The 11,035-nt window shown below is 53.8% G+C and overlaps 1 protein-coding gene across 1 annotated transcript; it reads left to right on the top strand.

Moving 5' to 3' along the window:
- Positions 1-5,871, top strand: UNC119 (unc-119 lipid binding chaperone). The gene is made up of 5 exons (XM_080679522.1): positions 1-309; positions 3,877-3,990; positions 4,513-4,615; positions 4,776-4,948; positions 5,195-5,871. Exons 1-5 carry the CDS (start codon positions 84-86, stop codon positions 5,305-5,307), a joined length of 729 nt encoding a protein of 242 aa, XP_080535648.1. The 5' UTR covers positions 1-83; the 3' UTR covers positions 5,308-5,871.
- Positions 5,872-11,035: the final 5,164 nt, after the last annotated feature.

Here is an 11,035-nt window from a genome sequence, read left to right as displayed (position 1 = left end):
GGGCTGCGGACGCTCCCCCTTCTGGGCTGCAGCCGGCGCAGGCAGCCCCGGCGGCAGCAGGCGAGCCTTGGCCCGGCGAGGCCATGAAGGTGAAGAAGGGCGGCGGCGGGGCCGGGATGGGGGCGGAGCCCTCTCCTGGGGCCTCGGGCCTGAGCGTGGAACCAAAGCCGGAGCCGCAGCCGCAGGCGGAATCCGAATCCGGGTCCGAGTCGGAACCGGAGGCAGGCCCAGGGCCCAGACCAGGGCCGCTGCAGAGGAGGCAACCGATCGGGCCCGAGGACGTGCTGGGGCTTCAGCGGATCACGGGCGGTGAGCACCGGCGAGGAAGCGCCGCCTGCGGGAGGGAGGGGGCCGTGGCGGCGCGCGAAGCCCCGGCTCCCGCCCCCTTTCCCGTCCTCCCCCTGCCTTTCTTCCCCTACCGGGCACCCCTTGCCTGAGTGTTCTACCTTCTGCCTCCCAGCCTGAGATCTCTATGTCCCCCTTCCCCTGATCTCCTGTGCCCCCTCCACTCCCTTTAGAGATTTATTTCCACCCCCTTCCTTCCTTTTTGAGTCCATTCCCTTTTCCTGTGGTGGAGGTGAGGCAGCAGCTGAAACTGTGACCCCTTCCCCATGTAGTTTTTAGAATCTTTTGAATCCTTTCTCTGCAATAATGAGGAGGAGGCTGAGTGCAGTCTGTCCTCAGCCCCCAGCCTCGAGGCTAGGTAGAGGCGGAGTTACTTAGGTGGCATTATTAAGGTCTCCCTGACCATTAAATGCCCTCACTCTGGATTCCCCAGGAACTCTCGAACCATCCCTCTCCCCAGGAAAGGACCTGAGCAGGAAGCTTCAGTTGGTTGGGTCTGTGCCCTCTTAAGGGAGTAGGTTAATGCCCTCCCCGCCCCCCCCCCCCCACCTTAGCCTGGACTAGGGCCACCCTGGAGGCCTAGAGGTCTCCACTGTGGTTGAGTTTCTGGGCTGGACTGCCTGGGTTGTCCCAGCTTTGCAAATGCAATTGACTGTTTGGCCTTGGGCAAGTAACTTCACCTCTGAGCACGTTCACCTGTAAAATGGGGATAATACTTCTTAGAGTTATTGTGAAAATAAATTCTCTGGTTTTGCACAGTGCCTGGCATGCTGAGCATGCTCTGTACAGGGCTCTTTTATGAATAGTACTGAGGGCCCCGAGGACTGCTGATGGCTGCTGTCTGGAAGCAGACAACTGAGCATTCAGAGCAGGAGAGGGGAGTCACCAAAGGCAGGGAGCAAGGTCTAGGAAGCCTCATGGCAGAAGTCGTGGCTAAGCCTCAAAGAACAGAAGGCATTTGGAGAGGCAGGGGCCTTCCACTCAGACCTCACTCATCAGTAACCCTGCCCTGGCTCCCTCTGTGAGCAACTCTTGAGGCCTTTCCATGGGGATGGGGGGTACGGGTGCTGGGATGGACCTGAGCTCTGGAGCTGTGGGAGCAGCAGAGCCAAGGCTACCAGACAGAGCTGCGGAAGAGACCATGATGGCAGGTCTAGGCCTGTACATCTGGGTCCCTAGGGGACCAGCTTCTCTCTCCTCTCTGAGCCAGGCAGCAGCCATTCTTGGCTGGGCCCTCAGAGTGCTGAGCGGCCTTGCCCAAGCAGGCACTTGTTGTAGTGAGAGGGGGTCTGGACCAGTCTGATCTTGGTGCCAGTTGGGCTATAATTGACAACAGCAGCATTTAGGATTCAGGTTAGCAGTTGGCTCTGGGAAAGAACTTCCTTATGGATGATCTGTTCAGGTCCTAGGTAACTTTAGAGTTTATTTTGTACCTTTGGGGGTATGTGTGTTCCAGCCCACATACCACCATTTGTCCCCTAATTTGGAGGAAATTCGTAGCCTTAGAGATGGGGCATCTGTGGGGGAGGTGGGGAGGGGCTTCATGGGAGCTCTTCCCTCTATAGAAGTTGAGAATAGGGTGCCAGGGCTTTCCATCCTGGCACCTCCTGGTCTCCTCTGACCCTAATCACATAGGTCTGAGGTTTGTGCCTCCTGGATTACTGAATCCGGCTTAGGAAGCTATTTGTGGCTGATGGGAAGGGAGCAGTTGTGTTCTGAGCCCTCAGCCACTCTTCCCCTTCTCTGGCCTAACCCTGGGTCCCCAGCCTCACCCTTCCCTGGTGAAGGGAGGGGGTGGCTGTGGTGCCCTGAGTCATTGGCATCCCCGTTCCTCACTCCCTCAGCGAGGTTGATAGATTGAATTTTCAGTGGAAGAAATAGACTGAGCTCAGACTGCAAGAAGTTTCTAAATGAGAGGAGAAGCTTTCTATACCTTTGGACTTTCTGTGACAAGGTGTGTACAGGGTGAGGTAGGGGCTGCCCACTGCCATTTCCTCTTTCTCCCTTCTCTCTGCCACGGGCTCTGGTGGACTGTCCAGAGCTCAGGCCCCTTCTCAAGCCTTTGTAGTTTCTGCTGGCCCCCAGGGTGCCAGGTGCCTACCAGGAGGGCTTCGTGGAGGGGGCTGACCCAGGCTTGGGGAAGAGAGAACTTTACATTTACTTCCTCTTCCTGCCCCAGAGGAATAGGAGGTGGCCCCGGGGCCTGGAGGGTAATTTCCGGGCCTCTTGGGGGAGGATGTGATGCTGTGCAGGCTGACAGAGCCCCGCACTGCACCTCTGCCTCTTCCTATTTATTGCCAGGGCGTCCCTGAGCACTTGCAGTTGCTGCAAGCAGTGAGGATTGGATGAGGCCATGGTAGTCCTGAGCTTCCTCAGGCGGGGCCCACCACTGTTCCTGGTTCCTCTTCTGGGTACTGAGGGCTCCCCTAATGCCCCCTGCACACCCTCTGCTGCACCTGCCACACCCTCTTCCTGTCCTCCCCCATACTCTTCTCTCTGGGAGTGGCTCAGAGCCAAAGCTGGGTAAATGACCTTTGAAGGGGTTCCCTCTGTTTGCTAAGACTTCCTCCCATTTGGAGATCAACAGGGGATGGGAACAAAGGTGACTCCCTTCCCCCCAAATTCCAGGCTCTGGGTTTGAGTCAGCAGAGCTTTGGCTAAGCTGCTTAAGAGAGCTGGGCTTGTATAAGCTGCTTATGGGGATAGGAGGTGACCACAGGTTGGGGGAAAAGGTTGAGGAGGAACAGGGAAGGGGTTGTTCCTCTGCCCCAGCACTACCCACCAGGTCAGGGGAAGTCCTTGCCTGACACACCTAGATGTGGCGCCAGGGACAGCTATGTTGTAGGGGTGGGAGTATCAGGAGACTGGGTCTCCTGAGGCCAAGCTGTCACTCCTTTTATTTATTTTTGTTTTTATTGATTTCAGAGAGGAAGGGAGAGGGAAAGAGAGAGAGAAACATCAATGATGAGAGAGAATCATTGATCAGCTGCTTCCTGCACGGCCCCTGCTGGGGATCAAGCCCACTACCCAGGCATGTGCCCTTGACCGGGATCGAACCTGGGACCCTTCAGTCTGCAGGCTGATACTCTATCAGCTGAGCCACAACCGGCTAGGGCTGTGTCACTCCTTTTAGAGTGAGGTTTCCAAAAGCAGGGCTGTATCTTCCCTGTCATGCTGGGGCCTTCTTATGAGATTAGAGACCCGTTTGGCTCAGGGTCACCAAGCCAGCCCTGGCAGAGGCTGGAATAAGGGCCCTCAACTCCAGGATAGGAGGGAAAATGTGGGGGAGGTAGCCTTGTCTGCCACCCTTCTCCGCCTGCCTCTCCCTGTCCCCAGAGGCCACTAGGTGGAGATGTTTGTTTCCCATTAGATCCCGATGATGAGCTATGTCTCCCCAACACTGTGGGGATCCTCCAGGGCAGGGGCTCAATTCTCTCTTTCTCGAAGGCAGTGACCTTAGGGATCAGAGAAGTGTAGTTAGTGTGGGGTTCCCACAAAAGCTGAGCTGGAGCAGCCACCTGTCTCCCCTAGACTACCTGTGCTCCCCGGAGGAGAATATTTATAAGATCGACTTCATCAGGTTCAAGATTCGGGACATGGATTCAGGCACTGTCCTCTTTGAAATCAAGAAGCCCCCAGCTTCAGGTGAGAGGCTGGGTGGGCCATGGACAGGGAGGTGGGTGCGAGCTGTGATGTGGGCTGCTCAGGGACTCCTCAGGCTGCAGAGGGGTCAGAGCACCAGCTGGGACTTGGAATCCATCATTCCCAGGAGTCATCTGGCAGGGGGCCTCTTCTTTTCTTTCCCATCTGCTCTGGGATTGGACATTTTAGGACAGTCCTGTCCCTTCAGTCCCTGCCAGCCTGCCCTCTGCAGGCCTTCTTGGGAACTGCAGTCCTGGAGGCCCCAGGCCTCTGTGTCTCCTTTGGCCCTGGGAACCTCAGTTGAAAATTTTGACCTGTTGACCTAGATCCCAGTTGAAAATTTTGACCTGTTGACCTAGATCCCCCAGGTGGGACTTTTCGGCCAAAGGTCTGAACCTTCAATGTGCATCAGAATCTCTTGGGAGTTTTAAAACTTTCTGAGAGATGGGAGCCCTGGGGTGAAACCCGGGATGGGCATGGGCCCCACTCTGAAGCCCACTGAGCCCCAGCTGGGGTGCATTACAGAGCGGTTGCCCATCAACCGGCGGGACCTGGACCCCAATGCTGGGCGCTTTGTCCGCTACCAGTTCACCCCTGCCTTCCTCCGCCTGAGGCAGGTGGGAGCCACGTGAGTCACTGGGCCAGGGGGGGTAAGGGCTGGGGGTAAGGGTGGGGTGGGAGTGAGCCCTTCCTGAGTCCTTACTGAGCCTCTCTTAGGGGCAGTCTGTCCTGAACCTGGCTGGTTGACTTCAAGGCCAAGCTCAGCCCTGCCCCCTTCTCTCACTCAGGGTGGAGTTCACGGTGGGAGACAAGCCTGTCAACAACTTCCGCATGATCGAGAGGCACTATTTCAGAAATCAGCTGCTCAAAAGCTTTGACTTCCACTTTGGCTTCTGTATCCCGAGCAGCAAGAACACCTGCGAGCACATCTATGACTTCCCCCCTCTCTCTGAGGAGCTGAGTGAGTGGGCAGGGCCCTGTGGGCAAGGGGACTCAGAGACCAAGCTGGGGGGAGTGTGGTCTGACTCCCTTTCTTCCCACCCTGGGTCTCCTATGTCTGGCACCTATAGGGACACTCAGGCTCAAAGAGGCTGGGGGAATTCTTTGATGTTGTTTAGCTTGTCCCTGTCCCATAGTCTTGAAGGCCCTGCAGTGGCCCGCCTCTGGCTCCTGACCTTTGCTCTGCCTGGCTGGGGCTCTTTTGCAGTCAATGAGATGATCCGTCACCCATATGAGACACAGTCTGACAGCTTCTACTTCGTGGATGACCGGCTGGTGATGCACAACAAAGCAGACTATTCCTATAGTGGGACGCCATGACCCCCCAACTGCCTCCTACCCCAGGGGGGTCCTGTGCCCTCAGCTGTGACTTTCCAGTGCTCACTTCTCAACCCCAGGTCTTCTGCCTGGGAAGTGTCCCAGGGGCCCTGGACCCTGCATCAGTGTTGGGAGGGAGGGTGCCTGATGTCCCCAGCCCAAGTCCATAAAACGCATGGGGCCTGGCATCTGGGGTGGGATAGGATGGTAGGGGGGCTGTTTGCCTCCATATCCAGGAAGGCCTCCTGTGAGAGGAGTAGCCAGAATTTCTGGACAGCCTAATTGGGCCTCTTGAGCCCAAGTTTCAGAACAGTGTTTCCCTACCCATTCTTTGTTTCCTGCCCACCACTGTCAGGCCGTTTAGGTTTGTAAATTCGCAGATGAAGATCTTGGCTGCTAAGACTCCCAAGGGGGTTTAGGCTCTGGCCCCAGCCCTAGCCTCCACCATCAGGGGCCAAGATACTCCCTGAGGTGTGGGAGGGATTGGCCCCGACTGCCACCTGTGCTTGGGGTTGGACCAACTGTATATAGTTTTCAATAAACTCTTTCTCCTTTTCTGTTCTCTGATTGTGGGCCAGCATGTGCATCTGTTGGGGAGGTGGGGAGGGGAGTGGAGCAGGCAATAATGTGGTCCCCAAGTCCTATTGTGCCCTAATCCTCTTGGTACCTAGAGTCAGCATTTAGTACATGTTGCAGCTGGAAAGGGTTTTTCCTTTGATGAAAAAAGGTAATTCAGGCCCCGAAAGGGGAAGCTTTAGGCCAAAGTCATAGCCAACCCTGACAGAACAGAGGATGGGACAAGGGACCCCAACTCTAGGATGGGAGGGAAGGTATGGGGAGGTGGTCTTGTTCTTTACCCTACCTCCTCTGACCCCCTGAGGCCACTAGGACCCCTAGGTTTTGCTTTTAGCCCTCATCAGAGAGAGAAGGTGGACAGGTTTGTGGCTAAGAACTGGAGCACTCTTGTTTTAAGCTGCCTTGGGGAGCCCCCTGGACTGGCCGTCCTACGTAAAACACTGCCCCCAGCCCTGTCCTTACTTCATCTCCTTAATGGAGAAAATTGAAGAACTGAGAGGTAAGTGGAGAACTTATCTCAGGGTTCACATCCTACTGTTCCAAGCACAAATTTGGATATGCCTGGTGCTGAGCAGTTACACGCACGGGAATTCAGGTGGTTCCTGTGGAGCCCTTGCTGGGGGCCAGGACCTGGGCTGGACTCTGGGAATTCTAAAATGAGTGAGACACAGGAACAAATACTTATCCCTAGAATAAGATGGGCTGGGCATACAGGGAAGCAGGAGTCGCCTGCTTGGAGGATTCTGGGGAGGAATCTTGGAGGGGGCAGCATGGAACAACTTGAGAACTCAAGACAACTTTGACTGGAAGAGATGGGGGAGAGCATGTAGGCACAGGGAACAGCGTAAAGCGGTCTGGAGGCAAGATTTATCAGGTATGTTCAAGGGAGTGTATTCATGATGTGAAAGGAAGACAGATCTGTGGAGCCTTGTTCAGGCATTGGGGCTTCTCTTGAGGAAGATGGGGAGTCATTGAGGAGGATGTCCTGGTCCGATTAGTGAAGGGTGGATTGGAAAGAGTGAGACTAATAATAAAAACTGATTATTCTATTCTGTGTTAATAGAATGCCCACAATCATTTCTGAGGTAGGTGCGATTATTATGCTCATTTTGCAGAAAATGCAGGCCCAGAGAGGTTAATTTGCCCCACCAACGTCACAGTTAAGTGTCAGTGTCAGGATTTGAACCCAGGCAGTCTGACTCCAGAGTCTATGCATTGAGGATGTGCTGAGGAGGGTGTTGCAGGAATTTGGGTGAGAGAAAATTGAAGAATTGAAGGCAACCTGAATTAGGTCAATATCCATGGAGATGGGAGAAACAGATGAAGTTGAGATTTTCACGACTGGTGGTTGATTGGATGAGGGACTTGGAGACAGGGAGGAGTCGAGGCTGAATCCCTGGTTTGTGACCTGCATGTTAGGGTGAATAGGAGTGTTGTTACTAGGTGTGGGAACCCAGGTTGGATCACGGAGGGGGCTGATGGGAGGTGATGAGTTCAGGTTGGGACCTGCTGTGGTGTGGTACAGATGTCCTGGAGGAGACAGGAAATTTGGGCACTGAGATGAGGAAGGGGGTGAGGGCTGGAGATGGTGATGCTTGGAGGTCATTGGTCACAAGGTGATTGCTGATGCTGTGATGGTGGCTGAGATTATGGGGTCCCCATCTGACATTACTGGTGTTTAGTGAGCAGGGGGCAGAAATGCCAAATGTCCTCCATTTGAGGGTCACTGAACAAGAGCATGTAACCCTAGGGAAGGCCAGGGAGCTTTTGAGAGCAGGTAATGGAGACAGGAAGAGCAGCCAGAGAGGTGGGCACAGGAGCCTATTTTAGAGGAAGTTATGTTAAAGCAAAGGGAAGAGAGAATTTCACCAAGAAGCAGGTGGTCAGGAATTGTCACAAAGGTGAAGAAGGGGTATGGTGGGGCCGGGGGTGGTTTGAAGATGAGGCTGTGTAGGTATAGAAGTATTTGGAGTTGGAGGTGTTGTTAATGGGGTTACAAGAGAAGTTATCCTATCTAATAAAAGAGTAATATGCAAATTAACCATCACTCTGCTACACCCACAAGCCACGCCCACAAGCCAATCAGGAGCGAATATGCAAATAAACCCAACCAAGATGGCTACGGCCACAGAGAGCAGGAGGGAGGCTTGGGTTTCCCCGGCAATGGAGGAAGCCAAGCTTTCCGCCTGCCCTTGCCAGCCTAGGCCTCCACTCAAGGCTACAAAGTTTCAATGATAGAAGATACATAAACCCAAACAGAAATGGCGGCAGCCACGGAGCTGGAGAAAGCAGGAGGCTAGGGTTGCCCCCGGCGATGGAGGAAGCCAAGCTTTCCGCACACCCTGGCCGGCCCAGGCCTCACTTAAGGCTACAAAGTTTCAATTATAGAAGATAAATAAATCCCCCCCAAAATGGCTGCTGCCACGGAGCAAGCAGAAGGCTTGGCTCCGCTCCAGGCTACAAAGTTTCAATTGTAGAAGATAAATAAACCCCAGATACCAGGGCCTCCACTTGGGTCGCCGGGGGCGTGGCCGGCCTGCAAACGATCACAGGCCCCTCGCCCAGGCTGCCTCATGCCCCAAGGAAACCCCACCCTGATCCGGGACACCCTTCAGGGCAAACCAGCTGGTCCCCACCCATGCACCAGGCCTCTATTCTATCTAATAAAAGAGTAATATACAGATTGACCATCACTCCAACACACAAGATGGCTGCCCCCATGTGGCCAAAGATCCTGCCTCCATGTGGACACAAGATGGCCACCACAAGATGGCCAGCAGGGGAGGGCAGTTGGGAGGGACCAGGCCTGCAAAGGAGGGCAGTTGGGGGGACCAGGCCTGCAGGGGAGGGCAGTTGGGGGGGACCCAGGCTTGCAGGGGAGGGCAGTTGGGGGGGGGGACCCAGGCCTGCAGGGGAGGGCAGTTGGGGGGGACCCAGGCCTGCAGGGGAGGGCAGTTAGGGGTGACCAGGCCTGCAGGGGAGGGCAGTTAGGGGAAAACAGGCTGGCAAGGGAGCAGTTAGGCATCAATCAGGCTGGCAAGGGAGTGGTTAGGGGGTGATCAGGCTGGCAGGCAGAAGCGGTTAGGGGCAATCAGGAAGGCAGGCAGGCGAGCAGTTGGGAGCCAGCAGTCCTGGATTGTGAGAGGGATGTCTGACTGGGGTGTGCAGGAGGCAGCTGATCAATGATTCTCTCTCATCATTGATATTTCTACCTCTCTCCCTCTCCCTTCCTCTCTGAAATAAATAAAAATATATATTAAAAAAATTATTAAAAGAGGGACTTTTATAGGCCTATACAGTGTCAGGAGGAGGACCCTCTCTTACCACCTGATAATAGTTCTCACTGCTCCTGATAAGTCAATTGGGTTGAAGTTCTGAATTGGGCCTGCTGCACTTCCACCTTCAGACAGGGTGGGAGGTCCCTGGGAGGGGGGGTCCCCATTCCTGGAGCAGATACCTGGTTGGCACTCACTCAGAGAAGCCTGTATTCCTTGGCCCCCCGTCTCCTTTTTTAAAAAAATATATTTTTATTGATTTCACAGAGAGAGGGAGAGAGAGAGAGAAATATCAATGATGAGAGAGAATCATCGATTGTCTGCCTCCTGCACACTCCACACTGGGGATGGAGCCCACAACCTGGGCATGTGCCCTGACCTGGAATTGAACCATGACCTCCTGGTTCATAGGTCAACGCTCAACCACTGAGCGACACTGCCTGGGCCTCCCTGTCTCCTTTTAAGTCTTCATGTCTCTGGCATTGGTCTGGCTGCTAAGGTGCAACTTGTTGCATTTAGTTCCTTACACTTTCCTTAGGAACCGAGGAGATTCCTGAGCAGCAGAAGGAGGAAAAAGATGGGGGTGGGATGGTGTAGGGTGGGGGGTACAGCTAGTCTGGCTGTGATTATGATGAGTTGTTGACTTTGAAGGTTGATCTAGACTAGGATGGGTCTGACCATGCTCAGATTCTGTCTCTTTGAAGTCAGCCAGAGAAAACCCTACCACTGGGTTGAGCAGGAAAGCCCAAATACTAGAGGAAGACAACCTGCTCATGCCACCCCGGCTGGCCTGCAGGGTGCACTTTGGGACTGCCCAACCCACTGTGAAATATTGAGAGGTTTCCCTTCCAGCTGATGAAGAGCTGCTGTCTCAAGCCCATAGAGCAGCCGTGGGCAAACTACGGCCTGCGGGCCGGATCCGGCTGTTCTATCTGGTTCTCTTGCTCTCCCCTCCGCTCCTTTACTTTGAATTTATATTAGTTCACACAAACACTCCATCCATGCTTTTGTTCCGGCCCTCCGGTCCAGTTTAAGAACCCATTGTGGCCCTCGAGTCAAAAAGTTTGCCCACCCCTGCCATAGAGCTTCCTCTCTAGCCTGGCCCAGCCCCTAAGAGCCACCCTCCATTTCCCCACCATCTGGCACCAAAAGTCCAAGGGTGCTTGACTTTCTGGTGTGTCATGGACCCCTTTGTTATTGTCTACTGAAGCATATGGGCAATATGGTTTTTATGTACATAAAATATATTGTAATCCTATATTTTATGTATTAAACACTATATATAGACATTTCTATCTATATCTATTCTGCAATACCTGTAATGTAATATGAAAACATCTGTGGTTTCTCTTCTTAATGGCAAAGTCACAGCTTCTGCTAAAGCTACTGTGCTTTGTTGCTGACATTCATAATCAAGGGAAATGCTAAATTTGAGGGAGAGATGAGTAAAAATGAAGGTTTAATTTATTTCACTGGACCCATGAATTCTAACCAGTTTAAAGCCAGGTTTAGAGCCCCTGAACAAAAGGGATCATTTCCCCCAAAGGGTCTTCCAGACCCTGCATCCATTCAGGCTGTTGCTCACCCTAAAATGGTGGTTGAACACTTGGTGTAAGGTGGCCAGCAGAGGGCAGCATATGAGCGGGAGTGTGGGGCTCAGCTCAGAGAGGCACTTGCCCAGTTTTAAAAGTCTAAGGGCCAACAAAAGAAACTCAAAAGTCCTATCAACTTGCTGTCTTAGCTGCGTGGGGGCCAGTTCACTCATAGGTGTGATGAATGGGCCCATGGGACAGAGGTCTGACTGAGGAGCCCTGGAGCTGTCCTCTGCTCACCAACTAGGCTGGAGGTAGAGTAGGTTTGTCTGAGGCCCCAGGGTTCGA

Source organism: Plecotus auritus, assembly GCF_963455305.1.
Source record: "Plecotus auritus genome assembly, chromosome: 7".
NCBI lineage: Eukaryota > Metazoa > Chordata > Mammalia > Chiroptera > Vespertilionidae > Plecotus > Plecotus auritus.
Note: the sequence above shows the minus strand (reverse complement) of the source record. Positions and strands in the feature narration are given on the sequence as shown.